Consider the following 26593-nt stretch of genomic DNA (forward strand, 5'->3'; position numbering starts at 1 on the left):
AGGAGCTGTGTTACCTGGCGGGGGAGCCGCGTCCTCCATCCCAGCACCGCTTCCCTCTCCCCCGCAGCCAGGTGTTTTAACCTCATTCCTCCTCAAAAAGCCGTGCGGTGTCTTTATTATACCCTCGCAGGCTGAGCTGCCTGCTGCACGGAGCCCAGCCTGGCCAGGCAGGGGAAACAACTCAAGCAGCCACCATGCACTGGTACCAGCCCATGCTTGGGCACCTGATTCCACGCAGGAATTTGGGATCCGCCTTGGGTACCCCGTGCCCGCTCCCCATTTCTCTGACCTGATGTCAGGATCTTGTCTCTCACCTCATGGTTCCCCATGAATCGTGGCCAAAGTGGCTCGAAAAGCGGCCCTCTTTTTTTTTTTAGCTTTTGCCAAATGCTTCTCTAGGAACCCCAGGGTTGTTGCGCATACCGGACTTTTCTTGTTTAGCATTTCAAAAATAAACTGCGGGATGCTGGCAGCCCTGCTGGTTAAGTCAGCACACACACAAAAGATGAAAAAAAATACATTTAAGCTGACGTTGTGCGGCAGAGGATTATTTATAGACCCTAAGAGCCGGGAGAGGCCTTTCCTCTCTGCCCCTCCATCCCTATCCTGCACACTGCAGCAAGACACGTTCTCCCATCACCACCTACATCCCACGGGACAAAGGAAAAAAGAAAGTGGCCAGTGCTTTTATCTACCCGGCCCAGGAGGCGTGGAAGGCAGCAAGGCCTCTGGGGCAGCCTGGGGTTTTGCAGTGTTTGTGCCTGGTTTTGAGGCTGGGGGCTACGGAGCCCTGACGTCAGAGCTGGGACGTCGGCTGTGCTTGGGATCGTGCACGGGCTTCCTTCCAGGCGTGTTTCTACCATGGTCACAGATTGAGCTGGGTGTTTTCCTGCCGTGCCTCGGGGCAGCCTGTTTAGCAGAAGCCTGCCCAGTTCCCAGAAAGACAGCACCTCCCAAAATAGGCTGCTCTGACGGAGAAAGGCAGAGACATGCAGTCTGCTGGGGCACGGGGGTCAGCCGGGCTTTTGGGTTAGCACCCCCGCAAAAATGCACCCTTGTTATCTCTGGTTTCCCCCCCCTTGGTGAACTCAGAGGGGACGCTGATCTCCAGTTGCTCCCGTGGCAGTAGGAAACGGGTGGTGAAGTAGCTTGGTAATTCATGAAGTAAAGCCCTCCTTTTCCTTTCGAACCATATTTTATCCCCTGTAGCGTAAGGAGCTGGAAGTGGCCCTCGGCAGAAGAATCCGACATCCCCGCTCTCGTGGTTGAAACTTGGCAGCTCGACCACAACATTAGCTGGGCACCCGTTCCTGGTAAATATTGGGAGCCTCGTCTCAGCTCAACAAATCTCTGCACTCCCCCCAGTGCTGCCTGCCTTGAAAATTAAGAATTTCCTTGCCAGAAAAAGCTGGCAGCCTCAGGTGTGCACAGCTGCGTGCGGCTTTGTTAAACTCCCCCCATCTCCCAGCGAATTTTGGGGTGAGGCAGAGGAAGGCTGACAGGAGCTCTCCATTTTCCCATGTACCGTTGCAATCACGAACCTCCTCGGTGCATTACCCAGTTGTCCAGATTTAACACGATCTTGTAGTGTTGGTTTTTTCCCCTGCAAACCCTTTTTCGTTCCCCATTTTACTCCTCCAGAGCAGATGATTCAGTGCCGGGCTCGTTCTGCAGGTCGGGGCGTGCGAGCAGCGTCTGGCTGGCTGAAGGGCTTTCACTCGCAGTCTGCGTGGGCACATTCACTTCGGTGCGATCCCTTTTTGCACTTTTGGGAAGAAAAAGCAGGCTGTGAGCCTCAAGTGGGTGAAATAGAGATGGGCTTTAGCAATTTTCTCTGCATTCAGCCGTTGTGGGAAAGCCTGACCATCAGGGCTTGTAGAACACCTTCGCTGCCGCCTTTGTGCGGTGGGAGGTTTGCTCATTATCTGCCTTGTGCCTCGCTTGTAGAAAGGAGCTGTAATTGTAGCAGCTCCTTGCCATAAAAGCACAAAGACGTTTTCAGGGAAGGAAAAAGTCCACGCAGCTTTTATGATCCTGTATGGTACTCTGCCTGCTTTTCTCACCTCCTGCCCTTCATCCAGCATCAGCTCCGCCTGGTGCTATCCGTGACCACCTCCGGATGGAGCCTCCCCCTTGATATAGAAATACCCCTTTTTAGAAGGACCAAATTTAGCTTCCTCCTCCCCACGAGTGATGAGACCAGGGACCCAAAATCGCCCCTCATGTTCCTGATGTTTCTATTCCTGCCTCATCCCCCAGAGCTGTGTTCTTGGTGGTGAGTCCAACACCAGGCGCTCACTCCGTAAAGTCCCGCTGGGGATTTTGAACTGGGAAAAATCCCTTCCGTCCGTGCGTGGATTGCACTGGGAAGTTGGTTCCTTCCCAGCTCTCTCAGATTGGTCTTGGATTTCGGATCGTGCTGAGGTGGAGAGCCAAAGTTTCCTACAAGGGTCCGCGTGAAATAATAAAACTCCGTATGCTCACGGTGCTGAGAGGGAAGCTGCGAGGTGTGCCAAGCACCAGGCCCGTGGAAATGTCTCCTGCATCTCCCAGTGCCGTGGGGAGCACGGCTACGTCTGCATGCCCAACAGGCCTGGAGTAATCCCAGATCCCAGCTCCTCGGGGCACGCGTGGCCGTTTGTACTGAAAACCGAATGACCTCAGCTGAGATACGGTATTTTTAACTGCGAAGAATTCCTGCTAAGTGCCCTTTCCTGTTTATTTTTACCAGGACGTTGTTTTAATGACTGTGGAGTTGCTCATTTGATTCCCAAGGCTGGAGAGCAGAAATGAATTAGTTTCATTTCGAGACTGTGGCGTGCAATCATTTTTCCAGAGATTGATGTGCTCGGAAGCCAAAATAAATGCATTGCCCAATTGAGGAACGTTATTTTCCTGCCTGTAGCCATCAGCAGAGACCGGCAGGAGCGCGGGTCCCTGCTGCAGCCCTGTTGCAAGGGTGCACTGTGTGGGTGCGCGGGGGTCCTGGGTCCTGTCTGGGACCTGTGCTCCGGTACAGATTTGTGGAGTGGGCGACTCCAGCCAGGCTGGGCACGATATGCAGGGCTTGCATGTGTCATAACGCTGGGCTTTGAGGCTGCGAAACAGAGGAGGAGCTCCCCTGTAGTGCACATCGCTGGACCGGTGGTTCCCTCGGCTTTTGGGTTATGTTCTTGGCATTGAGCAAGTACCTAGGGGCATGTGGGGGCTGCTGGGGCCACCCGTAAGCACCCACAGGAGCCCCGGTTATAGCAGCAATCCCCAGGGGGTTGGTTATTGTATTTAATCCTTTAGCTGGTTAGTACGGACCTTATTTCACTTTATTTCACGTTATTTCACTCACACGTTGGCCTAATAAGCAGCTCCACGTGCCCGGTAAGACCTGCACTGTTCTGGCTCCTTTGGAGCCTGGGCAAAGTGAAAGCACTGGATTAAAAAAAAAACAAAACATGAAGTCCATCGGGAAGAGGCTACGTCCTCTTCCCAAAACAACACCAAAAGGCTTTCCTGGGCCAGGGCCCTGCGTGTCGTGCCGGGCGGTGCGAACGTCCCCTCCCCGAGGACAAGGGGATGGGAGCGCGCGGCCGCCGGCGTTACATAAAGATCGAAGTGTCCCTCTCTATTGTTGGCCGCGGGGACGCCGGCAGCATCACAAACATGCGTGTCCTCGGCGCCGTGGGAGATGTTCCCAGGGGAGGCTTAACACGAAGCAGGGAACGTGAGACGCGAGGCCCCGCGAGGCCCGGAGGCCCTCGGCCGGAGGCTGCGCTCCGCAGAGCGCGGCCGGAGCACCGAGTACCTCTCTTCCAGCGAAGTCTCACTCCTCTGTGAAGGGGTGTTAGGTTTCTGCGGCATTTTGTGCTCTGCCAGGCATATTTATTCTTCCCTCCCCCCCTCCCCTCCCTCCCGTCAGAGCCTCTGGGAGAGCGATGAGCGGGTACACGCTGTCCAGAAGGATGGGTGTGTTGGGAGGCCTTATTAGCAGGCTTATTCCAGGGAATTAAGCCCTAATTTCACAAAAGGGCAGCGGGAGAGCGGCTACAGCTGTGGGAGAAGCAGACCAGCTTTGTGTGCTGTGTGTAAATGGGACAAGAAGTCCCCGGGCTGAGACTGCAGGTCCTGGCCATTACGGTAGTACAACCAAAAAATAACAATCGTTGTTTCTTCACTATTTAAAACAAAAATTACAAAGTGGTTCACAAGGAAGCCAGTCGTGTCTCCTCCACCGTGCCCCCACTTGGTTTGGGGGCTTTAAAACGTTCCCGATCCTCTCCCGTTTCACCTTTTGGCAACCCTGCTGCAAAACGTGCCTCTGCGATGCCCGTCATTGTTTCTCCCTGACTTAATTGTTGCGTGTAATTGCGACCTGCCGCAGGACGCTGCCTTGCTCCATTAAAAAGAGCGGTGCTAATGAAGAACATTGGGTACCGTGTGCCGGGAGAGCAAGGCTCGACTCGCCGGGACGCGTACTCGGCGTACTGTTATTGCTAGCCTGGGCAGAAATGGTGTTTCTGTCTCTCGTCAGTCACTGGCTAATGATTGTAATTTTTACTTGCTGAGAAACTCTGCCTATAATGGACTTCATTAACAGATACACGAGATGCAACCCGCCCTGCATTAGGGGGAGAGAGGAAGAAAACAACCCCTGCGTGGAGGCAATTTTATTATTTATTTGGAGCGATAGGAGCGATCCTGATTTAGTGTCGGGTTCGACGGGGTGGGTAATGAGCTGGGCTGAGCTGGAATCCAACAAGCCTATTAACGAGAGCCAACTGCAAAGACGATGCCCGGGCCTGAAAACAGCAAGCAGAAGAGCCCAGGCAGCACGTGGGGCTGTGTTTGTGCGCCGATGCGTTTGCATCCGGAGATGCTTCTGCTTGCAGTGGGTCACAGGGGAGAGCAAAGAGCCACGTGAATTAGCTGACGCCTCCAGGGTAGCTTTATGGCAGCGTCTTTGCAATTAATCGGGAGCTGCAAGAAATGTCGGAGTCGTTGGGTGACCTCAGTCTGCTTTCAGCTGGGGCCAGGAAAGGCTTGTCTTGGTTCAGTGAAGGATATTTCTGGATGCATTTGCTGAAGTCTGTCCGTTTTTATTCCGGCTAGAATAGCTGTTTTTTGATCAGGCTGGCTTTATTTACAACTGCGACAGTGGTGTAAGCTGCAGGTTTGCAGCAGTAATTGGGAAGCTGTGGAAAGCAGAGAGGAGCTTTGTGACAAAGGCAGAAAGCTTTATGCCCCTATCTCAGACCAAACCCAAGGCACCGAAGTCTGCAGCGCCTTCAGAGGGACTCGACCTCGGCCCTGCGGATCAGCTGGGATCCAGGGCCTGATTTGGAAAGAGCCCAGCAGAGCGGAGGTCCGAAAATAGAAGGGAAGTCTTAAAAAAGAGAGGCGTTGGCTGTCTTCTAACGTGGCGTTTGTACCGAGCGCTCGCTGACAGCGTGGTGCGGCACAGAGCCCGTCTGTATGTGTTGGTGCCAGTTCAAACACCGTCAGTGCTATTGTTGGATCGCTTTGTTTGAGAATGGGTCTTCTGGGGGGGGACGGCCGGCTTCACAGCACTTCAGGCACCTTCCCCAGCTTTGCTTATTGAGTGCTGCGTGAGCACGAGCAACAGAACAAAAAACAAGCGAGTACAGGACGTGAGAGGGGCAGCACAGTTAAACCAGCGAGGGACCGACGCGCACCTTCACTTCCAGGTCGATGGGGAAGGCAAATCTTTTGCCCTGCAGACTGCACGAGCAAAGCCAGGGCTGTGCCGCTCGGGGAAAACGCTCCGAGCTTCAGAAGTGTATGAAAGGAAGAGAGACGTGCTGCTTTCTGGCTCGGTTCGGTGGGACTGCATGCGATGGGATGTAGGGTGGGGACCAAGTCATCTGAGCACGGAAGATGACAAGAATAAAACGTGCAGAATCCCCGCTGGGGAAAATGCTTCACATCCTGCGCACGAGCCGCTCATCCAGCAGCACTTGCCATCCTTGTGGGCTCTGGCACAGCCCCGGATATTCGTGTAGGTGCAGCCTCTGCCTTGCCCTGCTCTCAGGAGGGTATTTTATTGGGATGCATCACTGCGTCAGGCACGCATCCCCCTGCATCCCTCCCGAAGCTGGGCCATCCACACCCCATCCCAGACAGGCTGGAGGGGGGCCTCCCACAGCCTGTGCCGCGCTCTGGAGAAGTCATTATTTCCTAAAGGCATTTTCCACGGGGTTTGTTGGCCGGGAGAGCCTGTTAGGGCCGTGCGATCCCTGCGGCTGCAGAGCCTCGTCCTTCCCCTGCTCTGACCTGGGGAGCTGCTTGCGAGGGTTCCCGCTGCCAGGATGAATTCACGCAGCGCGGCCTCGCTTACGCGAAATCACCTGCCTTCGGCTTCCAGCCCCTCGGCCATAAATCATGAGCTCCTTGCCTCGAGGAGAAGCCGTTCAGATTTTGTGTTGGAAATTGCTGGCGAATGCGGCCCGTATTCCATGTCGGTTTTGTTTTTATTGAAGAGGAAAGGATATTGCTCACGGAACATTTACGGGCCCGGGCTGCCGCGGCGCACGCTAAGCAGGGGCTTGTTTTTATTGCAGGCGGCTAATGAGATGGTACTTTGACAAATCCCACAAACACTATTAGAGAAATGAAATTTATTATCTCGCTGTTTATCATGAGTGGATTCAAGGTAAAGACTCGTGTGGAGGTAATCTCAAGGGATGGCTTTGAGGTAAAGCGTACCCAGTCCTTATGAAACCCTTATCTGTTTACCTGCCGGCTTGTTTTGTTTCCCCACCTCAAGGCCGCTGGCTGAGGTGACCTGTGCCATTTCAGTCCAGTTACTTTCCCTGGGGAAGGATGTGGGTTTATTTTTTTTCAGGCACAACTCTCCCATGGTTTAGACAGGCTGGGTTTCTTCAGCATTCATCTTTCTGCTCCTAAATGAGTGTAGTCACTTTGCTCTTCTCCCCGTACCAGACTGGATCCCATTGACCCCTCGTCTGCGGCGCAGCGGCTTCTTCAGGCAGGAATCACTAGAAGGAGCACTTCAGCTCTAATTTCCTCCTCTTGACTCCCCCGTCTCGGCGATGGGTTTGTCATGCTGGCACAGCTCAGTGCTGCAGCTCTGCCATGCCCTGTGCTGCTGGAGAGGAGCCGTCCCCGGTCCCACCGAGCACCCCACGCCACCGGGGCTGCACCGGCAGATGCCTTACGGACAGGACAAAACCCACCCCTGGGCTTTGGGGAGAAGCCCGACCTCCTTTTCCCTTGTTCATATTTCTCTTCTTTACCCCCTGGATGCTCTCACTTTCCACAGCCAGAGCCTGCAAACGTGTGCCTGTGTCCTCGCGGAGCTCTCCGTCACCTGTGCGTGCAGCCGTGCTGCTCCAGCTGGCTGTTCCCACACCGCCGCCTCTTTGTGCAGCCAGCCTGCATACCGCAGACTTTTTTTCCTAAACCCCGCTGTTGTTTCTTTTGGCTGGAACAAACAACAGAACCCCACACCCAGAGCTCGTGGAAGGCAATGGAAAAGCTTTCTTGAGTCGAACCGACGTCTTCCTCTCGGAGCTCTGGCAGACGCGGACCCGCTAAGCCTTTCCTCTCGGCTGCACCTCGCCGACAGCTGTTATTGCCATCGTACAGATGGGGAAAGGGGAAGGTGAGAAAAGAGATGGGTGTAGCCTCCCAGGGCAGCCCCCCGTCCTTCTCTCCCAGGTCTTGGGGTGCCCAAACCCCCCAGGCTCTGACCTGAGCCCCGAGTGGGGACGGGGTGGTAGGAAGCCCTCTGTGCCCCACTGTAGGTCTTCTCTGATCCTGGAGGTCCCGGGGCTGCAGAGCCCTTGCCATTGAAAGCACCCACATCTCATCTCTTGGTGTGTTACAAAAAAAAAAAAAAAGGAAAAAAAAAGCATTTCCAGCCAAGTCTCTGGCTTATGTTGCCTTACAGCTTACATGAAACTCTTAATATGGTGCCTGTCTCTTCTAATATCACTGCAGCGTTTTAATTGCATGAACTGGAAGCTGCTGCTCCAGTACTTAGTGGGGGAACTTTGCAGGGCTTTAATCATTTGCTAAAAAGCTTTCGGGCTCCATTACCATCTCATGGCTTTCCGTAATTGAGTGCCTGTGAGTTGAGAAGCCTTCAGAGCAATAACTCGCTCTCCGGATCAGACGGTCCAGAGCCACGGCTGCAGGAGGAAGCAATTAAACAAAGCTGAACCCTCTGGGGCGCTGCCAAGAGCTGGCAGCCTGGGACCGTGGGGCAGAAAGGGCTCTCGTGGCTGAGCACCAGCTTCTCCTCCTGCCTCTGGAAAAGGTCTGGCCGGGGACAGCTCAGCAGAGGGAGGCAGGCAGTGCTGCGGCGGCACGGGGCATTGAGGCTGCTGAGCGAAGCTGGTGGCAGAGCCCAGCTGAGAACTGGTGGCTCGTAGCAGGTGAGAGGTGGTGGATGGAGGATGATGAAGGGCCAGCCTGATAAAAGCCAGGAGACGAAAAACATCCGTGGCTCCTCGGCGCTGCGGGGCCGGCGGTTCTGCTGGCGGGCGCTTCATGTCGCCGCCGCGGCCGCACGAGGAACGTGACTGAGGGGAGGGGACAGCTAATTGCTGCAGCGAGTCAAGGGCTGTTTAAGCAGCTAATTAATTCCTCCTAATCAGCCCTTGATCTGTTGAAAACTGCATGGCATTATCTCCTCTGCTGCAACACCTTGATAATTCCTGTCTGAATGGCCTTCATGGAGAACATATTTAAATAAACTCAATAGAGATTTCAGACAGATAGCAACTATAATTACCAGCTTGTACAAATTAAAACGTGGTTTGTTCTGTTCTTTTTCTCCTGCCTTCGCTGCCCAGAGCTCCCGCTAATCATGTTCTTGCTGCTGGTGGCACGCCGGTCCCCGGGGCGTTGCAGCGCGTGCCTTCGGAAAGCCTCTGCCGTGCCCGGTGCCGGGGCGGGCATTTCGGATGGGGCTGTGCACCAGTGCACGGCATCCTCAGCCACGTTTGGAAAGGGGAACAGCAGCCCCGTGGCTGAAATACCACGCGTGGAAGATGGCACGACGCTCCCCAGGATCAGCCCTGCGGCGTCTCTCCTCCTGTCTCTGCCAAGGTTTGCGGTCTCCTGGAAAAGCAGAGGTTTTCTCCCCTAGGAGCTGCAGGGCGCGTGCCTCGAGCAGCCAAAGGAGCCCAGGTTGGAGCTCTCATCCTGGCCCCGGTGCTCAGCCGGCACTGCCCAATAAACCCGCCGGCTGCAGAGGGCTCACGCACGGTTTGTTAGGAGGGATAAGGTCAGGCAGGCCACCCTCATTTCCTCTGTGGTCACTTGGGACAGCCAGAAATGCTCTGGTGTTTGCCAAAGGACAGCCAGCCCTGGAGGTCCCAGCCGGGCAGTGGGTGTCCGTGTGCTTTCAGCCTTCTCAGTTATTTGTGCTCCACATCATCACATCCTCCCTGATCTCACATAACTCCTGAGAGTGCCTTAGTCAGAGTTTGGGTGCTCAGGTGTCTCTCTTTTCTCTCTGTCTGTTAGATAAATGCAATAGCTGCAAGCAAGGTCATTTTCTGGCACCCAAGTGCTGGCAGGGAGCGGAGAATGTCATGCTGCTTTAATGAAGGATTTCAGGGATTCGGAATGAGAAAATTGATTTTTCATAGCAGGGGAACCATTTGGTGCCCCTGGTCTCTGGAGGAGCAGTAAGGGGACCGTCAGGTTTCCTACACTCTTGTGGCATTACGAGCTGGCGGGGACATGCCTCCCACTGCAGGAGGTGTTCGCACGGAGCCATCAAAGCTCACATCGGGGTCTTTCCTAAGCCAGCAGCAGCGTGGAGCCCAGCATCCATGGGAAGTTGGCCCGGGAGAGATCAGTCTGAAGGGGAAAGCTAAAAAAATGGCTTAGGTCTTTAGGTTTTTGAGTTTGAATTGTCCAATTCAATGGGTCTGGGATTTCCCAGGACGTGGGCACAGCCTTACCACCCCAATCCCGGAGAGCTGGGAAGCAGCTGCACACCTGAGCCCTCCAGTGCCTCAGTTTCCCTTTGTGAAAGGAGGCTGCTAATCCATCCCAGCCCGCCAGGCACGCCGCGTTCAGTAGTGCCCTCCCGGTGTCGTGGTGCTAAGGCGATGGGGCAGCGTGAGGACATGGAGCAGCTGATTTAGCATCGAGATGTGACAGCGAGCCTTTGGGGTGTCTGGTTTCGTTCCCTACCTCTGGGGCAAGCCAGATATAGAACTGGAGTCATGCAAAACAGAACAAAGTCTCCGTTTCAAAGCTGGGGCTGAGCAAATTAAAATGTAGCGCGGTCAAAAGCCGGCTGCCTTGGATGGCAGACGAAAAAAAAAAATCAATTTCCTTGAAACAAATACTAAATATTAATGAGAGGATACGGCCTGCCATGCACACAAAGCTGTAAAGAGCATTTCCCCTGGATCAGCGGCGGAGGCAAGCTCGTCAGATGAAATTGCTTTTCCAATGGCTATTTGTGGCGCGTCTCAAGGTGGCTCGGGAAGGTTTACCCAGCCCGAAAAAAGAACAGAGAGCTCAGAACATTTCCTTCTTCCTAGCAGGGCGGCCGTGGGGGATGCGTGCCGGTGCTTTCAGCTTGGTTTGCGCACTTGCCCAAGCGGTTGGGGAGATGGCTCGGTTCGCGTTCGGAGAAGGCAGCCCCGCGTTACGCAGGGGGGGAGCGATGCCCTGGGAGCAGAACACGGGGCCCAGGAGCACACCCGGCTTTGCAGCCACATCCTCATGCTGATTTATTTCGATAACGTGCATTGTGGGAAACATCCAGAAACTGCTTGCAGCCATCAGCGAGATTTCCTAAAGTGAAAGCGCAGGGCTTTGGAGAAAGAGCCTTACATTTTTTTCTATTGCTTTGACCCTCAGGTAAAGTCGGGGAACTTTGTGTTGCTCCATTTCCAAACCAGGAGGTGGGAAAACAACAAGCCCTGCCTCCCCTCGCTCACCGCGAGGCACAGCGCGGCGTGGGGCTCCCCGTCCCGATGCCGTGCACGGCGGTGGGAGCGGGGGCTGCCAGCCTTGGCCGGGGAGCAAGCACCGTGCCGGGAATAGCTGCAGCCTCGGAGGGTGCCAAAATCATCCTGCGTCCACCGCGCGGTAAATAAAAACACGTTGGCTAAATGGTTGCATAAAACCATGAAGCCAGCTGCGTAGCCGTAGGTCGAACGGGAGCTAATATTAGCGAGCAGATGACTAAAATTAGAAAAGTCGAACCGAGCCAGAACTAATTAGCTGCTCGAGGAATAGAACCAGAACCGGAACAAATTAATTGTTCGGAAGCCGAAATACCAGCGCGGGGCCTGGAGGAGCCCCCCGGGAAGGCTCCACGCAGGCTCTCGCTCAGCTTTGCTGCTGGTGACTCATGCGTGGGCTCGTGGCGTGCTTGGGAAAAGAGGCCTGGGTCCTATCTGGAGGCTGCAACAGCCAAATACAAGTTGGTGTTTCGCTCCCAGCCAGGAGTTTGCACGATGCAGCATGAGCCCGGCTGCACCAGGAGCGGCACGGAGCCAGCTGGTGCCCCGAAGGACTCCGAAACACGCTCCTCCCTCCTGCCCCGTCTTGCTCTCTCGCTGCCCAGACGAGCGTTCGTAGCAGCGAGGGTAATCACGAGGCCACCGGGGTGGCTCCTGGAAGCCTCCAGCCTCAGCTCTGCCACCGGCTGAGATGCTTCGCCGAGCTCTCGGAGCGAGCCAGGAGCTGCCACCCATGCGAACACCGCCAGAATAATTCCCAGGGAGTATGGAGGCTCGCAGAGATGGCCGGCACGCGGCCGTGGTTTTCGGCCGTGACTCAGTCACCTGTGTGGTCACTTTTTACTTTCTGAAGGTGGTAACTCACCCTGTATTTCTTTTTCCCCGTCTTGCAGTGCTCCAACAGCAGCTCCCGTTTTAGCAGCAGCATGACGCACGGTGTTTTAAATTCAATTTAGAATACCAACTATTTATACCAGCCAGGAAAAGGCAGTGAAGCAGCTCTCTCTGTCATGAGTGGATTTGTAATTTCGGAGCAATCATTGCATAACTAATTGAATCAGCTCTCAGCATGCGAAATCAGTGCCCTGCTTATCGGAGGTTTTCATCTCGCTCCCCTCCCGAAGGCGGCCGTCCCCCCTCCGCCACCGGCGCTTTGTGCGTCCGCATCAGCCTGGGAAGAAAGCGGTGCCTGCAAAGCCGCCCTTCCCTGCTCGCTGCTTCAACGGAGCCAGGAAATTACCAAATGCGCTCGGAAGGGATGAATAGCTGGGTTGCGGGTGCCCCCCAAAGCTGCCCGGGCTCCTCGCGAGGGAGCGGAGTGTGTTTGAAGCTAATGAAGAGCCGGCTGTGTCTGAGGAGCAAACTGATATTGAAACGTTCCCCTGGCTCCCACCTCCCGCCTCACTGCCTGGGAGTGCTTGGCCAGGCTGGAATTTAGGGGCTGACCCAAGCCACGTGGAGGGCCCCCAGCTTGGTGCCTGAAACCTAAAAGAGGCGATAAACCCAGCTACAGCTTGCTGGGGGACGTGGAAAGGTGGAAAACATACCGGCTGGAGGGATTTTGGTCGGGTTGGGAGGGAGGGTTGTGGATGTGGTGACTCGGGGGGGGGGCAGAGCTGCAGATGTAGGGAGCAGCTCCAGCAGCATCCCAGGGCGAGGGGGCACCTCTTCAGCTGCGTTTAGGGGCAGGGGGCCGTCAGCTTCTGCTGTTCTGTAAAACCTGGGGCTTACCACTGCAGCCAGAGGGAAGTGCGCTGGCAGGGATGCTGACACCTCCCTGGAGTTGCTGCTGGCGTGCGAGGGGCCGGGGCCATCACCAAACGGTGTGCGTGTGGCCCTTAGTGGCTGAAATTGCTGAGCACTAACGAAGGCCAGCTGGTTCAGCACGCGCAAGGGAAGCAGTTATCTCTGCCAAGCTGGCAGGTCTTACCTGGAGGGAGCTGGGGGGAGCGCCGCAGATTTTTCTGGAGGAGGGGTTTTCCCTGCCTGGTAGGGTCTGGGTGGCTGGGCGTAGGTCCTAGAGCCTGGAAAATCAGAGCTGGGGGGGCCTGTGGTCCATCCCCTGCTCTGGGATCTGTTTTTCGTTCCTCCTGGCAGGGAGCAACTCCAGGCTCCATTGCATGAGCCCGTCGGCTTCAGCAGGGGCAGCCTCAGCCTCTCTGAGCACCTCCAACCTGGCGCCTCCAACCACCCCTTTTCCTTTTCTGTTGTCTCTTCAGGTGGCGAGATGGGAGCACAAAACACGAGCGCTCAGCCGGGTCTGCGGCTCTCCGCACACCGCCTGCTACTGCCTGGGCACTGTTATCCTGATGCTCAACTGCGTGCGGAGCCACTGGTAAGGATCCAGCTCTTCTGCTCTATGGAAACCCAAAGAGGTGCCCCCGCAGGGCACGGGGACGAGGGCTGTCTGCTCTGCAGGGCTGCATCCAGCCCCTGCGTGCTGGTTTTACCTGGATCCCTTCAGCCAGCAGATTGATTCCAGGGGGTTGGAACACCCCAGCCAGGCAGAGGGATGCAGCAAGGTGGCTGTGGTCAGGAGAGCAAACCATCAGGGTGTCATAGATTTTCTTGCCCCGCTCTCTCGGGGCAGCTTCCCCTGCCCTGCGTGCCGTCGGGTGGCAGGAAGGCTGTCGGCACCGCGCGGCTCGTACCCAACAGCAGAATCTTTTAATTTTCTCGTGAAAACGATAACCAAAACGAAGCCTGTTTTTAAGAAGCCCCCGTTTCCTGTGCAGAAGAGTGGGATTGTCTGTGCACTGAGCCAGCAGCCTCTTCAAACTCTTATCTGCCATCTGTTTAAACACTACCTGTGCTGAGAGAGTTGTGTGACTGATGCGCCCTGCACCATGGGAATACGTCCGCTGACGTTCTGAGCGCAGCACAGAGGTTTACTGCGGAAGATTTCCTCAATGCCAGCAATTTATCTGCGATCTGATAGGCTTTATCTTCGACGCTGTGAGGAAAGGCAGGCTCTCTACTAAATTTCCAGATTCAATTACGCCAGGGTCAGAGCTAATGGGTTGTTTAGTACTCCGGGTAATTTCCCAGGCACGGAGATCTCAGGTTGGAATTTGCACGTGTATTTAAGAGCTCTGCCTTCCTGGAAATGACACCGAGACCTGCCCTTGCCTTTCTGCATTTGTCACTGCTATTTCTTGTTGCAGAATGCCCAGGGAAGCTCGCAGTGAATGTGGCCATCGTTGGGTACAGGCGGTGTGGGGGGCATGTGCGCGCTCTGCCCGTGGCTCAGCGACATGGCACGCTTGGATTTTGCTGGGAAATGTCTCGGCAGCCTCATGCACAGATGACACAGCTGCTTGTGGTCTGGGAAGCAGTGCACAGCCTTGGGTCCGGCCTTTAATTAAAAACACAGCTGATGGGGGGACGATCCCAGCTCCCGGGGGTCCTGCTGAGCTTCTGGGGCAGTGGCGCTCGCCGGATCCCGGTGAGGCACCGATGGGGAGAGTCGAGGAGGCCTGACCTGTCCCAGCACTGCACCCCAGGCTATTCAAGCAAGGCAAGTCCTGCCCCTGGGAGCCACGGGATGGTTTCAGGCTGGCCTCTGGAGCTGCAGCTGCCCTGAAATACACCTGGGAAACTCCCCACCTCCATCCCCGGCTCCGTGAGCCCTCCAGCCAGGAGAGGCCGTGCTGTTTGTGGAGGTGTGATCCTGCCCACGGCTCTCACATCAAGGCAGCAGCAAAAAGGTGTCCCCAGGGCCTCCTTGGTCTTGTCCCCAGGTCGATGCTGTGATGGTCTCATGCAATTTTTCATCCAAAGGGATACTTTGGTTGTAAGAAAAGGAATATTCGATGCTTATTAAGCAATTAGGTGTTTCCCAGCCCCGAGCTTCGTTATCAGCCTCGGCTTGTTCCTGAGAAGCAACGCAGAGTGACCTGTGACCAGAGGGGACCTGCTTAGTCAACCGCACGAGGCAAGCGTCCTTAATTGCTTTGGCGCAGCGATGATTTTCATGACAGTCATGTTGGTTCGGCAAGAAGCAGGAAACTCCCATCACCGGGGCTCTTATCGGGGAAAACAACCCCTGAACTTTTGCACTGCCTTCCTGCACTGTGTCCATTACCCCAGCAGTTTATGGCTGTTACCGTGTGACACGGGACACGACCACCTACATCCTCCTGCACATTTCCATCCCGTGTCTCTCTCCGGCGCTAGCCACCTTCTTGACATCCCTCCCGGCTCTGACCATGCAGTAAGCCAGGGGTGCTGCCTTCTGGAGCTGTCCCTGGCTCCTCTTTGCACGCTCTTGCAAATTCCTCATCTCAGAGCAGGCGTCTGCAGGTGGTTCTGTACCCAGGGAGCTTACACACTTCCCACCTTCGGGGCCTCGGGGTGTTTGTCCGAGCTGTGACGGCACCACCCGTGTTATGTGTGCCCAAAAGGGGGATTTGGGAGATGCAGAGCGAGGCCCCTGGGGTGTCCGGGTTGTGGTGCCTTTGCTCCAAGCACGCTCTGCGGAGGCAGAACAAGGGCAGCACCTTTGCAACAGAAAGAACCCACCCTGGGGCCAGATTTGGCACCGGGAAGGGGCCGGGTGTCATTCAGTAGCGTGCTTCTGTTATGCTCAGCTTGTTTACTTCCTGGATCTGGTATCAAGAACAATTGTGTTGTAAACAGCATCGATCTTCGTATCGCGGCGTGTTTTCTGCAGAAGTGACCACGCTTGTGATGGGAACTGAGCGTGGCCTGCAGCAGCCCACATCCCCTCCAACCCACGCTGCCAACAGGCTGAGCGTGGCTGGGAAAAGCTCCGGGTGGACCAAAGCACCTCGTGCCCCCGAAGGAGCCACTGCCAGGCAGGGAGAGAAGCTGCTCCAGCCCCCAGCTGACCTAAATAACACCCACCCTGGTGCTGGCAGAAAGGCAGTCATTATTGGCAAAAGAAGCTGTGAAGATGATGACCGGGCTAACAATCGCTGGTGGTATCGACGGGATGGTTTTAGGCTTTATTTCCCCCCTTTTTTTTTTTTTAACGAGCGAGGTCTTTTGTTGCGGCGTGCAGGCAGTGGTGCTTGCTGCTGGCCACCGCTGGACCATTTTCCCCCTGCTGCCTGCTTTTGCCAGGAGGAACAAAGCCTCCAGCACGGGGACGGGGACATGCTGCTCAGCCGCCTGCGCCGCCGCTGCTTCCCGCTGCCTGCCGGCCCCCGGCCCGCTTCTGCCCCAGTTGCACTTGCCCGGTTTCCAGGCTGATTTTAGGGATCGGGCGAAGGGAAGCGCTGCAGCAGCGACCCAGTTTGCTTGATGAGGTCTTTGCCCTGCTTTGTGGTAAAAGGGTTACAAAATGTGTGCTGTGTGCCACCGAGAGACGCCCAGAGACCCGAAAAACTCAGCTCCTCTCTCAGTACAGCATTTCCAGGCTTGCTTTGTGCTCCGTGTGGCTTTTGGGGATATATTTGGGCTGCAGGTTTGGTTAGCTTTCTGTTTGTGCAATATAAGCTCCTGTTGGTGCAAACCTGGCCCCGGGTCCCCTCCGGATCCCTGCGGGGCAAGCAGTGCTTTCAGTACCCTCTGCGGATTACCCTTGCCCCTGGTGCTGAGCACACCGCGGGTTAAAGCCACTTCCAGCTGTGTGACACCTCCGTCCCCGCGCTGCGGGGCCATTTCCAGAGTGCTTTTCCAGTTCATGTGGTTTATTCCCACCACGCGGCACCGTCTGCGCAGCAACAGCTGAGTGCCTGAGCAAACGTCGCTCTGTTTTGGGAAGGGTGGGCAAAGCGGCGCCGGTTGCCTTGGCATCTTGGGGCAAACCCCGCTGACCTGGCGGCTGTGCACCCACAGCTGGCTTGCACCCCTCGGGGAATCATCCAAATCTGCCAGTTGGGCCAGAGCTGGGGGGTTTGGGCTTTTTGGCTGGGGCAGGGAGCGGGTGCCGCTGGTGTTTGTGCTGGAAAACCATCGGGTACACGTGGGGAGATGCTGGGGGAAGCCCCGTTTCCCCCATTTGCATTCCCCAAAGCTGGGGGGCACCCCCCAGGCCCCCTCTACCCCATGATCACAGACATCCTCGTGACAGCAGCCGGGGATGCGATTAAAGTAGGTCACAGCCCATCCATCCCTGCCCTGGGAAGAGGGCAGCTCCTCCCCACGGCAGTCGCTCCGCTCGGCGCACAAAAGCGTTTCCAGGTACCGGGACAAAGCCTGGCTGCAAGCGGCGTCCTCTCAGGTGCCGAGCCGGGACGCTGCCTTGCAGCAGAGCCAGAAATAAACGCTGTGATGAACGTGACTCAGAGGCACATGGAGAAGGGGACCGATGCTGGGTGGCCCCAGGACTCGTGCCCCGCGAAAGGAACGGCCCCTGCCTCGTCCTCCCCCTGCCAGGAGGGTGAGCAGCAGCCCCAGGGGGCTCCCCCGCCGCCAGCAGCAGGCACGGATGCCACAATCACTGCATTTGCTGGCAGCTCCGTGCTGCTCATCGTGGCCCAGCATCATAAATGCTTAAAAGGTTTATTTACCAGTCCCGTGCATCATGTTTAATGCAGAGAGAGCGTTTAGGAAGGTAGGAAACGGCCCCGGAGGGCAATGCAGCCCGTTACCTCTGCGCAAACGCCTCCCTCTCTAGCTGCCAGCCGAACAGCAGGGGACTAAGCGGGGCGTGCTGCTGAGGGTAGCTCCTGCAGGCCTGCCAGCCGTGAAAAGGGAGGATGGCATCACCTGGAGCAGGGGAGACGGCTTTGCCAAAGCAAACGGCGTCACGTGCTGGTTGCAAACCCTCCGCTGCGACTCTCGCAGTCAGCCAGGTCACGCTCTCCAAGCCACGTTTGTCCTTCTCATACTCCGAGGCCGAGGCAGGTCACGAGCACAGGATAGGGGAGCTTCAAGGATGCAAGATAGCGTTGGTCCTGCTAATCCCGAGCAAAAAGCAGCCTCTGAGCACCACGCCAGACCCACACGTCTTTTTGCTAGGGGAGTGTCCCCGCAGGGCAGTGGCTTTCCATCCAAACCCCGGTAGTGCTGGTGGCAGGGGCGCAGGTTTGGGCTTCCTCAGAGGGGACGCTTTTATTATTCAAAAATAAACATCAGGGATGCGATGCGAGGGGCTGTGAGGCTGCTGGATTGTGTCTTCCCATCAGCACGGATTTTAAACGAAACCAGGATGAAGCTGGTGAGCCTCGGCGATGTGCTGGGTCACGGAGGAGCTCGCCGAGGCTCCTTCCAGCTCCCTCCCCAGCACAGCACGTTTATTCCTTGTTTTGCTTCTTTGCTCTAGTCCGTGCTGAAGGATAAAACGGCTTGCTGTGGGGGCCTAAAGGCTCCCAGAGAGTAGAAAACCTGGTAGGAATGAGCCCCAAGGAAAACAAGAGGTATGAGCCAGGCCTGTGCACCGTAAGGTTTAATATCATCCCGGGCTTTGCTTGGCGAGTGCCTTGCCAGCAAAGGCGAAGGCACCTTGAGCCTTCGCAAGGTGCGTTGCAGCCCCGGCTCTGTAAGCCGGCCTGGCAGGACTCAGCTTCAATTCGGGCAGCAAAGAAAACCAAGGGATTTGCAAGACCTGCAGAGCTGGACTTCAGGAAAAAAAACCCTCCCAACCACCGCAGATAACATCACACAAGCTGGCAGCCCTGAAACCACCGGGTCTGTTCCAGGCGCAGACCTGGGAGCACGAGGAGCAAAAGGCAGGCAGCGATGGCCAGGGGCGCAGGAGTGCTGTTATTCCGCTTGAATTTCAGCCTCCAGGGTGCTCATTAAAAAATAATAATAATAAAAAAAAAAAGCTCCGAGTTTCCTACGTCGTGTCAGCAGTCTGTGGGGAGGCGCTGCACGCAGCTCCGTGGGGCTGTTATCTCATCTCGCTGTTATTGACGGGCATTTCTGAATCACGGCGTTATCTTGTCTGGAGCTATCCGCTCGCACCGGAGCTATGCGAGGCGCCAGCCCTGCCAAGCCCTGCTCCTGGGCAAAGTTCGGGTGGCCCAGCACAGGGGGGTCACAGATCTTAGGCTCACAAACAAGCATTTGGGAGGTCAGACCCGAAATGCCTGCCTGAGCCCGGAGCTGAGAAGCGCGGCTCGCGCTTGACACCGCGTGCATCCAGCATTTTCCTCTCGCTGCTCCCATCCTCCCCCTGGCTGTCAGGCCTCCGCCGTGAATCACTCCTGGGCACGCGGCGAGCGCACGAAAGCTGCAAAATATTTTGGTGGAGAGGAACGGGGGTGGGAGCACGAGATAACCCGGCGGGTTGTTCCCCAGTCCTCCAGGTCCCGTGCGGAGGCATCGCAGTCTCCAGCATTAACAAGGGCATCTTTCTGCATTTTATGTATTTTTTTTGTTTTGCATCATGTTGCGGTTCGGTGGGGTCAGCATTTGCAGGACATTTCCACCAAGGGTTGCGAGTTAAAATTAAGTGCCCCAGGTCAAGCCCTGGCTGCTCACCAGCCTTTGGCTGCTTTCCCCATTGGAAAAGGGGACCCTGAGACATGCCAAAGGGCCCCAAGAAGCATCTTCCTCAGCAGCATCCTCTCCCAAAGCTCTGCATCTCCCAGAGGGGGGGTGACGTGAACAGTGAGTCGCCGCTATTAACAGCGCTTGTTGTCTCTCTGACAGCTTCACAGAAGCCATGAAGAGCCAGCCGAAGCTGGAGGGCTTGGACAGCCACTGGGCCTATTACTCAGGCTTGGTCGTCTTGGCTGTAGGGACCTTGTTTGTCATCTCCAGCTTCTTAGCACTGGGATTCACCGGGACTTTCCTAGGTAAGCGCGAAAAATTGAGTCCTCCCAGGGGTCTCTTGGTCGGGCAGAGTCCCGCAGGAATTTCTTCTTCCTTGTCTCTGGGGAGCTGTTAGGTTTGTTCTCGGCTGTGTGACACCGAGGCGTGATGTAGCCACGCCGTTACCTTGCCCGGAGCTGATGGTGCGGTGATGTTACACAGCCGGCCTCATCACCTCCGGTGTCGAGCCTGAAATTTTAGAAATCAGCTAATTATCTCGGAGATCAAGTGTCCTACAGAAAGAGCAGCCCAAGGGCAGGGCTCGTGAGCAGGTCAGCACCTGCACAGCTGCCGCATGGTGGGGAGGAGGAGGAGGAGGAGGAGGAGGAAGGAGAGGTATGAGCCATCCAGGCGCCCTGTGCTGAGCCCCCAGATGCCTGACACGCGCTCCAGCAAGATCTCATTTGCTCTTCCCCTCTGCAATAAACCTGACATCCGCTGACAGATCCTTTTATCTGCCGCTTTCTGGCAAAAGGCATTTTCCACTGTGCCTGCTTTCACATTTAGAGAGTAATTCTATTAGCATTGTTGACTTTAGAAATACGCCAGTATGTGTGGAATTCATAAAAATAAAATAGAGACGGGAACAATAAATAACGAAGGAAAGGGGCAGCTCCCGCTGGCTGGAATAATCACAGCCCCGGCTTTGACACCGCATTTAGGCTGTGCTTTTGCAAGTGCTTTACAAACCAAATTCAATTAGCTCCTGCAGCGTCTCCAGGAAGAGGAGAGGGAGGTAATAAGCCTTCCTGGTTTCAAGTGGAGTCGCAAAGAAACGCGTTGGGTTGGCCAAGATCCTGCCGCCAGAAATAGAGCCCAGCACTCCTGATCGTGGGCTCTCGCCGTTGGTGCTCCCGGCCCCGTGTTGCACCCCTGGCCCCCAGCCACCAGGCTGCGGCTCCCTCCCAGCTCACCCGCAGCCCCCGGGAGCGATGCTGTGAGCGGAGACGTGTCCGGGGAAGCCGAGCACAGGAGCACCCACCGGCCGGAGCTGGTTGAGCGCTCCTGAAGCCCAGCCAGCTCTGGGGCTGTTTACGTAAAGCCTGATTCAGCCGATCAGGAGGACCCACTGGGCTTGAACCGCCGGGGAAAAGCAAACGAGTGAGTCAGGCTCGGCGTAAGCAGGGAGCGTGGCCCCGGCCCCCTCCGTTTTGGCACGGCTGGCGGTGCCCCCCGGGGAAGGGAGGAGGCGGGCGGTGGTGGCCCGCATCGGGCATTGCTGCTCCGTCCTGCACAATGGCTCGTGCCGAGCCTGGCGTGACGCAGCAGGGAGCAGGGCCAGCACTGCCAGCTGGAACGTGACGGGGCCGGCAGGGATAGAGCCGAGCCACCGCAGCGCTTGCGGGGCGGGAGGTGCTGGGAGCATCCGTCCTGGGAGCAAAAGCTGGTGTGTGGCTCCAGCGAGCCCCCAAGCTCTCAGCTGAGAACGATGTTCAGTGTGGTTCCTTGCAGCAGCAGAGGACAGACGGGGTCTGCAGGGCTCAGGGGTCTCACACAGGTTGAGCACCATCCCCTTGCATGCCCAGCTGGTGTCCTGGGGCTGCGGTGGGAGCAGGGTCCCCGGGCAGTGCGGGCGCTTCTGGCCGCGGGTGGCCGAGGGCTGTGCTTCCCTGGCGAGGAGTGTCATTGCATCATCCAGCTGCTTCTCACAGCCGGTTGAGATCAAGAGGAGTTTAGAGAGCCTGAGATGCCCAAGCACTTAGCGAATTTACTGGGACAGCATTTGACCCTTCCCTTTCCAGTTTTCCTAAAGCAACGAGGGCTGAGCCAGGCAGGGCACGGAGACTGCGTCAGGGCTGCCCCGGAGACCCCTCTTTAACAAGTTTAAGCCGCAGAGCAGCTGCACAGCACTTTGTCTCTTAAATAACAGGCTAAATCGTTCAGCAGGAGCCACAGGAGCCACCCTTCTGCCACAAGCCTCTCTGTGCCACCCCACTGCATCCCGGCCTCCGTTTGCAGCGGCTGGATGCGATCCCTTGCCTTGCCAGCCCCGGCTGCCTTCTCCCCTGCAGGACCCCGCTCCCACCCTGCCGGCGCCAGCGTGCCGATTCAGAAAGCGCCGTGCGCTTGCTGGAATTCAGTTCAGGGCCGTTTGCCTGATTTTCTGACAAAGGCAAGAACAAACGCTGGGCTTCCCGGAGGCTGGGGGCACCCGAGAGGCAGCTCTGCCTGTCTGAGCCCATCCGTCTGCACCCACGCACGGTTCCTTGCAGTGCTGACCAACGTTTCAAGTGAACTAACCCCGACCGAACTCTTTTAGTGGGTTATGGTGGCTCTGAAGAGGGGCAGTGGAGGCACTTGGGGCTGGGTTTTGCTCAGGAAGCCATGGGAAGCTTAACGGGGTGCATCGAATGGCTTTCTGCCGCCACGATCCAAAGCAACCCCCAGATCACTGCCCTTTGGGGCGAGGTGCTTACACCGACCTCCAGCCAAAAAATGCACCCAAAGTAGATCCCAAAGTCCCTTGGCCTGACAGGGGGCTGATTCCTGTTTTGAGGGCTTGATGGAGGCGCAGGAGATGCCCAGGCTGAGGCTGATGCCCAGTCCCTTCCCTTAGCACCTGCCTGGCTATGAAAGCCTTGCAGACCCTCCCCGCCGGCTGCGTTCCCTTTGTGCAAACCTCCCCGGTGCCAGCGTCATTTGGGGCGCGAGGCGTTCGGCCCCGAGGCGAGGGCGGGCAGGGATAATGAAGCATTTTGACACAAGAAAGCACAGCAACGGCTGCGCTTGGGGGGTGCTTTCTGCCAGAACAATCTCAGAGATGCATTGCCAAGTAACTGTGGGAACATATAGTATAAATACCAGGCAATTATCTCACTTAGTGGCCTGTAGTTAAAGCCCAAAAGCATTGTATAATTGGGCAGGCGCTGTTTATCCTTGGAAAGAAATGTTTTTGCACCACGTGAGGTCAAAGAAATTACTCAGTGATCCAGGTAATAATAATAACCTTGAACACTTTGCACTCCCGTAATGTGCTTTATCTGGATTTCCAAGCCCTTTCTCACCATACATTAATCCTCGCCCCCACTGCGCTGTGAGAAACGCCGATATTATTATGGTCGGCGCACAATGGAGCTGGGAGGAGACGCGCCCAAGGTCAGGGAACGGGCTGGTGGCAACGCTGGGGGCACAAGGCTGGGCCCTGGGCTGGCGGACTGCTGGGTTGTGCTGCGGACACGGAGCGAAACCCTTGCTGGGCTTTGTGGCTTTCTCATTGTAAGACCAGCAGAAGCCGAGGCTCTGCATCGCAGCTCCTTTGCCCCCCTGAAATGCCGTTCCCGAGCTGCACAGCTCCTCACTTGTCATTTTGCACCCTTCAGCAACACCGAGGGATGACTCCGTGCCAGATAGGAAGGCTGAATGCTGACAGTCCTGAAAGCTTTCCTCGTTACGGATGACAATCACCTCATATCATCATCACCATCATGCCGATAATTGAGTGTTTTGTAGGCCCGGGTGCTATTTTCTGAAATTCTGAGAAATTCTCTGAGCCACGAGATAAGGGTGGCACTGAAAGAGGGCGTTTGGCGGTAGCGGTCTTGATTGTAACATCTCAAAACACCATTACGGTGTTCTGGGCATATTTCCCCATTAAATGGCTTGGAACCTATGCACTTGCTTCCTCTTCAAGTGACTTTAGAGGGGCAATTTTCAATCGGGAAAGCAGAATCAGCCAGGTGGGACCGTGAGAGCTGTGTGCTGGGGAGGAATGTAAAGCCGTAGCCTCGCTGCACTGCACAAACCTTCCTCGTGGGCAAAGAGCCATTCCCGGAAAAGCCGATAGACACGGAGTAAACAGCCTATTTACTGCAGCTTTCTGAGCCTGAAAGCCAGCAGTAAAACCCTTCATTCGCCTTCATTTCCCTTTGCTCTGCCTCCCCAGCAGGGATGCCCCGTGGAGGGTACCGCCTGCCGAGCCCCCCGAGCCCCCCAAAACTCCTGCCTTCGTGGAGCCTAACGTGAAACCCTCTGCTCGCCCTGCAGGTGATTACTTCGGCATCCTGATGGAGGCAAAAGTCACCAGCTTCCCCTTCAGCATCCTGGATAATCCCATGTACTGGGGCAGCACGGCCATCTACCTGGGCTGGTCCCTCATGTGAGTACGTGGCCCTGCCGGTGGCACTGTGGGGTAAATGTGGGGTCTGTGCGCTATGGGGCAGGCGCTGCCGGGCAGGGTGTAAGGGGCTGGCTTGGACCAGGGGCCAAGGAAACAGCTGGTGATGATAGCAAGTCAGCAATAAAATAGCCGGGGAGTAAACCGGCAGGGAAAGCACAACGTGCCCTGGCTTCTCGCGTCCTGACTATTTTTGTGCATCCAAGATCTTCTGCTGTGATAAAAGACTTGCGGCGTTAATGGTAGAAAAATAAGTAACGGCCGAGTGCTGGGGAGAGGAAACATCAGCAAACGCTCTGCCGCCGAACGGGGTCCTTGGCAGGCTCTGCACGTGGAAAAATCAACAGTCAGGGCCGAATTCATGCCGGGTGCCGCTCAGCAGGGGCAGGGCACTGATACCGGGGATCGGTGTGACCCTGTAATTACCTCTGAAAAAAACAAAACAAGCCAACACACCCTTTCCCCCACTGCATGGCGATAACACTTCCGAAACACTCCTCATGTGATACAACACAGCTTAATAGCCTGCTTGGGAGGAAATGAATAGGCTGTAATTTAGCAGTAAATGAGCAATATACTCTGTTCTGTGTATGAAGTTTTATGTGGTTTTCATTTAATATCACATCTTATTTATTTGCCCAGGAGAAAAAAAAAAAAAAACAAAACACTGGCTGCCTCACCTCGGGAGCCCGTAGAGCATTTCAGGTCTTTATCTCTACATATTTTGCATGGGCACTCCCGAGCGGACCCACCTCTCTTCCCTTTCTGTGGAAAAATAAAATCCTCTACCACTTTATGAACCCTTTTTCAGCCACGTCTGCGGCAGCGCAGCACTCTCTGGCCCCTGGTAATAAGCCAAGCCGACGGCTCCGCTGAGCCTTGCTGATGTTCCTTTGCACTTTAAAATCCCCCCCCCGCTGCCGTCAGGCATCACAAGGCCGCTCGCCCTCCTTGCAGACCCACGGCAGCTGGATTGGGGCCAAACCCTGGGAAATGGAGCCCGAGAGCCGGCGGCACGCGCTTGCTGCCCGCGGCCTCCGCGGAGGCTGGCAGCATGGGCTGGGCACGGGGGGACAGCGTGGGGACAGCGGGGCAGAAGGACCCCCCCCCCCAGGCCACACCACGGCCAAAGAGCAGCCACCCAGTGTGACATACCCGAAGGAGGAATTTGACCAGAAGGAGTTTATAAGATTTTCATTATTTTTTTTTTTACAATCAGCATCAAACAATTTCCTGGAAGCTCTGCCGAGCCCCCTCGAGCGGTTTGTGCTGCAGAAATCCCTTCTTCGCCCCTGCGACAGAGCAGCCTCGCACCGGGTGCGCTTTGCTTGGTCTTCCAACACAGTCCTAGGCAAAAGCAGCTTGAAGCGGCTCAAGACAACAGTGTGACTGCCTCTTTTTCTTGTTAAAAGGCTGCTCCCATAAAGGGCAGCAAGGCGTGACAAATAATTGCTGTTGACAAATTGCTGGAGCTGTGCAAAGTGGCACCAGGACACCACCCGCCTGGCCCTGGGGAAGCTCGGCGCAACCCTCCCCGCTGTGTTTGTGGCTGTTTGCCTTCCCCCTCAGCTTGGCTTGGGTTTCTGATTTTTTTTCTGGAGGTTCCTAGGGCTCAACAGAGGTCTCGATGGAGTCGCAGGGCTTTAAGATGTTGGGTGGCTGCCCGCGGAGGGGCCAGAGCTAACATCCCGGCGGCGGGAGGGATGCTGCAGCTGAGCTGCTGGTACAGGAGGAATGCATCTGCTGACGGGCTTTGGACATGGCCTGAAATGTAGAACGTATTTCGCCTCCCTCGGTGATGTATCATGCTCCATATCGTGGCACCGGAGCCCAGAGGCTTGATTCATTTTCAGCTGTAAGGGCGCATACCGCATAATGTAAGCGAGCTTGGCAGCGCCCCAGACAGCCCGCGATTAGGGCTCCGACGTTAAGAGCATGCTTTGGGGGCCGAGCCGCGATTTTCTCCCTTCCAGGATATTGCAAATATCCCGGGCTTGACTAATGGCAGCTCCACAGTCAAAATAAACACGTCCGCCAAACGCGCTGCGGGCGGTGCTTCGACCCCTCGGCGCGCACGGTGAGCAGAGGGGCTCGGGGCTGTCGGGGCTCCTTGCCGTGCCCAAGGGGGATGCGCGGGGACAAGGCTCCTCCACCGCTCACCACAAAAAAAGGAGAGTTCGGGGAGGAAAGGGCTGCGAGCAGCAAACGTGAGGCAGGAGCAAAGCAGCACGTCCAGGACCAGCGGTGCTGGCGGGGAAAGACGCGAGCCCACGCGCGTCGCTCTTGCAAAAACCCCACAGCAATGGGGAGCTGCAGCAAGAGTTGGGGGGCAGATTTCCTATCGAAAAAGTCCTCTGCTGCTACCAGGACCACAAAAAAATAAGCCACAAACCCTACCTGGCTGACTCATCACTGACCCTGCTACAAAACGAGCCCAGTAAGTAGGTCGGGCTCGTAAGAGAGCAGAAGCACACAAATGCTGCTCGTTGCCCGAGCCGAGCAGCCTCATTTCTCCCGCGAGACAAATGGAGCGTTGGTCGTTTCGAGCCGGCTCCGTGTATCGGTGGTAGGGGAAGTGTTTTAACTCATGGCAACAGGCTGTGTAAATCAGAGCTGGCACCGCAGCCAAATGATGCAATTAGAGGTCTTGCTGTCAACAAACAATCATGCAAATTTGTTCCCTCTGATACAAATCAAGGAGGAGACATGACTAAGCATGTAATAGCAGGGGGTGGGGAGGCGAAGAAGTCGCCCCGTGTATCCTAATGAGGAGAAAAAGCAA

At 56.1% G+C, this 26593-nt stretch overlaps 1 protein-coding gene and 3 long non-coding RNA genes across 7 annotated transcripts in view; 2 read left to right on the forward strand and 2 right to left on the reverse strand.

The window, feature by feature from the left end:
- The window catches only part of PEMT (phosphatidylethanolamine N-methyltransferase), a 38310-nt gene that overhangs the window by 8082 nt on the left and 3635 nt on the right, over positions 1-26593 (forward strand). For all 4 annotated transcript variants that reach the window (XM_035339073.1, XM_035339072.1, XM_035339071.1 and 1 more), the window contains exons 3-5: positions 13190-13305; positions 19536-19681; positions 23682-23793. In XM_035339073.1, coding sequence (XP_035194964.1) covers positions 13190-13305; positions 19536-19681; positions 23682-23793 — 374 coding nt within the window. The remainder of the gene's footprint in view (positions 1-13189; positions 13306-19535; positions 19682-23681; positions 23794-26593) is intronic.
- Positions 278-2885, forward strand: LOC118174060. The gene is made up of 2 exons (XR_004754523.1): positions 278-1747; positions 2732-2885. It is a non-coding gene; the product is annotated as an uncharacterized LOC118174060 (long non-coding RNA).
- Positions 13616-18673, reverse strand: LOC118174057. The gene is made up of 3 exons (XR_004754520.1): positions 14577-18673; positions 14425-14525; positions 13616-14387 (listed from the first exon to the last, which is right to left on the reverse strand). It is a non-coding gene; the product is annotated as an uncharacterized LOC118174057 (long non-coding RNA).
- On the reverse strand, positions 25024-26322 carry LOC118174059. Its single transcript, XR_004754522.1, has 2 exons — positions 26209-26322; positions 25024-25664 (listed from the first exon to the last, which is right to left on the reverse strand). It is a non-coding gene; the product is annotated as an uncharacterized LOC118174059 (long non-coding RNA).

This window comes from Oxyura jamaicensis, chromosome 14, assembly GCF_011077185.1.
Source record: "Oxyura jamaicensis isolate SHBP4307 breed ruddy duck chromosome 14, BPBGC_Ojam_1.0, whole genome shotgun sequence".
Taxonomy (NCBI): domain Eukaryota; kingdom Metazoa; phylum Chordata; class Aves; order Anseriformes; family Anatidae; genus Oxyura; species Oxyura jamaicensis.